This window comes from Arachis ipaensis, chromosome B06 (genome assembly GCF_000816755.2).
Source record: "Arachis ipaensis cultivar K30076 chromosome B06, Araip1.1, whole genome shotgun sequence".
In the NCBI taxonomy this organism is placed as follows: Eukaryota; Viridiplantae; Streptophyta; class Magnoliopsida; order Fabales; family Fabaceae; genus Arachis; species Arachis ipaensis.
Genome location: NC_029790.2, coordinates 133,954,146 through 133,959,452, shown reverse-complemented (window position 1 = coordinate 133,959,452; position 5,307 = coordinate 133,954,146). Strand labels below are relative to the sequence as shown.

The 5,307-nt window shown below is 33.9% G+C and overlaps 1 protein-coding gene across 1 annotated transcript; it reads right to left on the bottom strand.

Annotated features, from left to right (window-relative positions):
- On the bottom strand, window positions 957-5,047 carry LOC107605562 (RNA pseudouridine synthase 3, mitochondrial; the record flags this gene model as incomplete). The annotated part of the gene is given in 9 exon segments (XM_021105279.1): window positions 957-1,802; window positions 2,060-2,218; window positions 2,342-2,443; window positions 2,588-2,704; window positions 3,231-3,311; window positions 3,397-3,444; window positions 3,568-3,726; window positions 3,881-3,952; window positions 4,711-5,047. Coding segments are annotated over 9 exon segments (1,450 nt in total), but the record flags the coding sequence as incomplete, so codon positions are not given.

Below are 5,307 nucleotides of genomic sequence, written 5' to 3'. Positions count from 1 at the left end.
TTGTTAATAAAAAAATTTTTAATTTATAATTTTAACATGTATCCTTAAAATATAAAATAGATAAATTCATTAAAATAATGGGATTAAGTATTTTGATTAGGATCCCGCTAGGAGACAATTGACTATTTGTACAATATGTACAATGGACTATTGAGTTACAAAATGAACATCCCCCATACTAACTAGTATAACCATCTTCTCAAAAGCTTAAATTGATTTTGGTGTTCATCACCAAGGATCAAACTCTTGACTTTTCGGATCTAGCGTTCTAATACCATGCATGATACCACTCATCCCAAAAGTTTCAGCTGATGGGAAAGGATAACACTAATAATTATATTTCTAATATTTCCTAAACCTCCATTGTACACATTGTATAAATATTCCATTGGCTTCTCATACTTTCTCTTTTGATTATTATTAAAAATATTCAAAATATTATCAATTTATCATTGATAGGCTAAATTTTTCTGTCAGTTTAATAATAATACGTTAAAACAATTGAATAGTTAATTCACTCATATATTTAAACAAATGTTTTGAGGGTTCAAATTGCATCTCATGTGAGCAAATATGATGGTACAAAATTTTATGCCGTGTTATTAAGTAAAATAAAAAAAAATCAATTTGACTATTTTTTAAGAAACAATTTAAAACGTTTACATTTTTAACGACAGAACTAAGCCACACCGTAAGTTGTGGAGACCCTTTTCACTATAAACCCAAAAGATTTTACATGTAAATATTATTCTAGTAAATTGATTATAGTGATCTTTGTCTTGATCCCATGAAAACAAATCATAAGTATGAACCCTAAGAATACAAGACCACTGTTAAAAACTCTTACAGTCTTACTCCTGCTATGAAACTTACATTAAATAAAACCAAATTAGTTAAATTTCAGTTAATAACATTCAAATACAGTTGGTTTTATAAATAAAAACGAAAAGAGTATGTATCTGACAAACACATTACCATTAAATTTTATAAGATATAACACTAACACGAGAGATCAAATCCAATATTACCAATCAAAAGTAGTGTATAGCAATAAAAGGACAATTACTATGCCGAAATGCGATATTATTTTGGGTCCAACAAAGATGGTTAAGTTCCTTTTTTCAGCCTAAAGGTGGTTTTGGTCACAGTGATGCTCCAGTCCAAAAATGCTAGTTGACTTCTCACTTGATAATTTAAGAATAGTGATGTTATTTGAGCATTGAAAAAGGATATCATAGTAGATATCTAGGCCAATCAGCCTGAGATTCGAACCATAACCATCGTAAGTTTCCGAACTATACTCGTGCGAATGCATTGTTGCCACAAAGTGAAGATTGAAGAACAAGCCTTTCTCTTTCTATGGATGTCCACTTTGTATGTTCAAATAACATCACTCATGAGTTAATCAATTCCATCTTGCACTCTTATCAGACTAAATATGATGACATAAGATTCCAACTAATTTTCATATGCGATGGCATTGTTGCCACAAAGCGAAGAACATCAGGTTCTGCGCTAAGCGAACGAGGCAGTTCTTCTGAACTCTTATTGAAAACACGAAGAAACTTAGCTATGTTGGGAAGTACAAGTTCTCTGCAGTGAAGATGCAATAGGGGGACCTTGGATAATACACTTCCCTTCTGAACATCTAGGCCTTCTGGTCTCCTCATCTTGTATGGTTTTCCAGTCGTTGGCTCGACATCAACTCGGGGCATTTGTTTCCAACGACTGTGTACAAACCAACCATACTTGTAGTCGCCCACTATCGGAGTGCCAAGTGCTTCAGCACAATGGACACGCAACTGCATAATTGGGAGAAGAAATAACATGAACAAAAAATACATTGCTTAACTCAGCAAGATTATAGATTCACCATAAATTAAGGAGTCTGAATAATAAAGATTGCAAATTCATTTTTGACAATGTAAAGAATTCAACATACAGTTAACATCTGAGAATTCTATAAGTAACAAAAGAAGTCCGATTGTACATTAATAAGGATCATGCAATTATCAGTAGCTTCGTAATAATCGAAATTCCATATAAGCATCCAATATACCTGATGCTTCCGGTACGTAAGTGGTCGCAGCTCCACCCAGGAGCATCCATTTATCTTTGGACCAAGGACTCGATATTCAGTTACAGCCTCTTGGCGCGGTTCCATACTTGAATGGTGAGCTAATACGACCCTCTCTGTCTTCCCATCATCCAAGAGCACCTGAAACAAGAAGACAATGGAACAAAATCAATTTCAAAGTTGGAAGATAGCACTGACATAAAACATGACATTGTTGGATTAACACATATATAAAGAAGAAATTAAGAAAGAAAGGACATGAACCTTTCTAAGGGGAGCACAAATTACACCTTCCTTCTCCTTGGGAGTCCCTATGACTAGTGCCCAATACCTCTGATATGTAGATTCACATGCATCATTCCAAACCTATTTCAATTTTCAAATGAACCATAAATTAAATGTAAATGATAGGAGGTTGTTGATGGTGGGTATAAAAAGACAATATCTACATTCGCTAATAGAACACGAGGATTGGAAACAGCAGTTCATCACTTCATGTAAATAAGGCACCTTACTAGAAGATTTTGCATTGTTTATGTTACTGAACAGCCACTGCAGGTGAGACACACTTTCTTCTTTTCTGCCAAATAAAATGATGCCACTGGTCTCCCTGTCAAGACGGTGGACCTGAATTTCAACCATCAAAACTATTATGTTGAACAATAGTTTCAATAACTATCAATAAGTTCTAAATTACGATAGAGCAGAGATGAACAATACTCAAGAATACCATTTGTCTTTTGGCATATTATCGAGAGAAAAATTTCAGTTGATGAAAGAAACCCTTAGCAGGGCAACCTTCAAATTTGAAAAGCCTTACATTACAGCAAATGTCAAAGTAGTGATCCTTAAATTTGAAGGACAACCAGGTATTTTCAGTAACATGCTAAAGGCAAAACATACGAGGACAACCTAAAATCCTATAAGAGATAAAGGTCTTCCCTTTAAAGGGAGACCAGGGTAAGAAACCAAGAAATTGGCTTAACCGAGTCACTATCTATTCCTTTTTTTTTTTTTTTTCGAGATTTTCTAAAATGGGAGGTACTACCATCTATTTACAAACAGAAATTTGCTTATTACATGATGATTCATTTTACTTTCTAGTACAAACCAATTTTTTTCAGTGTAATGATGCATGGAAAGAGTATTTTACCAGTTTAGGACCCTCATCATAATCATAGGATAGTGCTGCAGCTGCTAATGCATCCATGCTGTTATGAACTGGCAGATTCCCCTAAGAAGGTCATCAGCAAGAAATGAAAATCCCACTAAACTCATACTCAATGAATTTCTGTATATCTGAAAAATGGTTTACAAACCTTAACCGGCAATTTTGGGGGTTTATTTAGCACCATGATAGCCAAGTCCTTCGAATAATACATTGAACATAATATGCAATCAATAAAATATATTACCATGCATTTGAAGAATGAGAATAGTAAAAAGAAATTGTAAAATAAAATAATTTTGACATTGGATGCAAGACATGCCTTATAAATGACAAGCCTTTGCAGATACTTAATTTCATCAGCATTGGGATATAGTGTTCCACTTGGTATAGCATCATATCTTTTGGAAATTCTAGCCTCGGCAATTGACACAGGGATATGAATTCTTGCCCCTTGCTTCATTACTTCATTAGGTCTAATCTGTAGTGAAGCTGTATTGTTGTAGTATTATTAAACCCAAAAGCAAATCATATTATCATAAGCAATTGACTCAGAAAAATAAACATACATATATGAAACTATCAAAAGCAAAGTTTGTCATACAAAATGGAAAAGTACACAGCAAAATTAATACCTTTCGCAAGGGTCTCCTTGGCTCTTCATTCTGAGATAAATTATTGTCAGAAATTGGGTCCTCCATTTGGACCTAGTATAGGAGAAGTACAAATAAAGCCTGTGAGCACATCTTTTATTTTCCATATCTATTTCCGACCATTAAAAGAACTAAGAACAAAAACAAAGTGGAGGTAATTACTTAGATTAAACAACACTATTGTGCTTTACCATAAAACATATCAAGAGACACTTCAAATTAAATCTATGCTTTCCTAAAAGTTTTGTCCACAGTTTTTATTAAAGATTATATAAATGTTAATCATCACAGAAAGCATAGATCCAACTACCTTGTAACAACTTGTAAGTAAATAGAAGAACTTTGTAAGCATTTATTCACATTCTTGTAGCACAGCATGCCAACAAAATATTTATAAATGTGAACAAATCAATAATCTTTTTGGGGTTAAAAGATGTTCAAAAGCATCATATAAACTATCCACCATTCAAATATAAATGAGAGTAGTTTTTCATATTTAGAGATTAGAATAAAAGAAGAATATTACTAATACAAAGGCAAGAATGAACAAGAAGATAGAAAAATTAAACAAAGATTAAAAAAAAAGCTATCAGTGAAGCATAGCTTTTCAATTTCTCACCATGTCTAACAGGGAAAATCCAATAAAAAGATGATAAGCATTACACCAAATCGATGTTTAAAGACAAGTAAATTAAATCTAGGGAAAATTCCAGAAATTCATTGTCCACAATAAAATAGACAGTATTGCATCAAAAACAAAATGGAACAACAAGGAATGCAAATGAAAGTGTAACAGAGCAATGAATTCTTACAAGACCCTCCCTGAAATGAGACTCAATGACAGAACCCAATATGCCCTTGAAGTAATACTTGATCCAATTAACAGCAGTGACATAACCATCATGTTGCTGCCCATCTTGAAAACTTTCATTTGAGTTCCTTCCGGGCAAAGGGTGACCAGGAAAAGGTGGCAAAGACAGTAGCTGCCTCGGCTTCGGGCCTTCTTTCCGAGAACCCAAACGAGCAACGTTGTTGGACACCCTGATCACTGATTCAACAGGGACAGGCTTTGGAGGACGAATCCTAGAGTAGTGCCTCGCCACAAACCACAGCCATGAATGGCTACTGTTATTTATGTTGTTCAACATGGTTCAAACATCTGAAAAGGAGGAAAAACACGAGGTTTCAGTGACAGGAAATGGGGATTTGTAGTATTTTGTCATTGAGACTTTTTATCAAACATGTTGTATGCAACACATAGCAATGAGCTAAGTATCAGGTGATTGATGTGATTTTTCATCAAACAGATTGCATACAAAAACATTACCAACTATAATGAAAAAATTCGTTGAGGCATTTCAGCAAACATGTTACATGCAGTCAGCAAACAAAATTTTAAAAACTCGTTA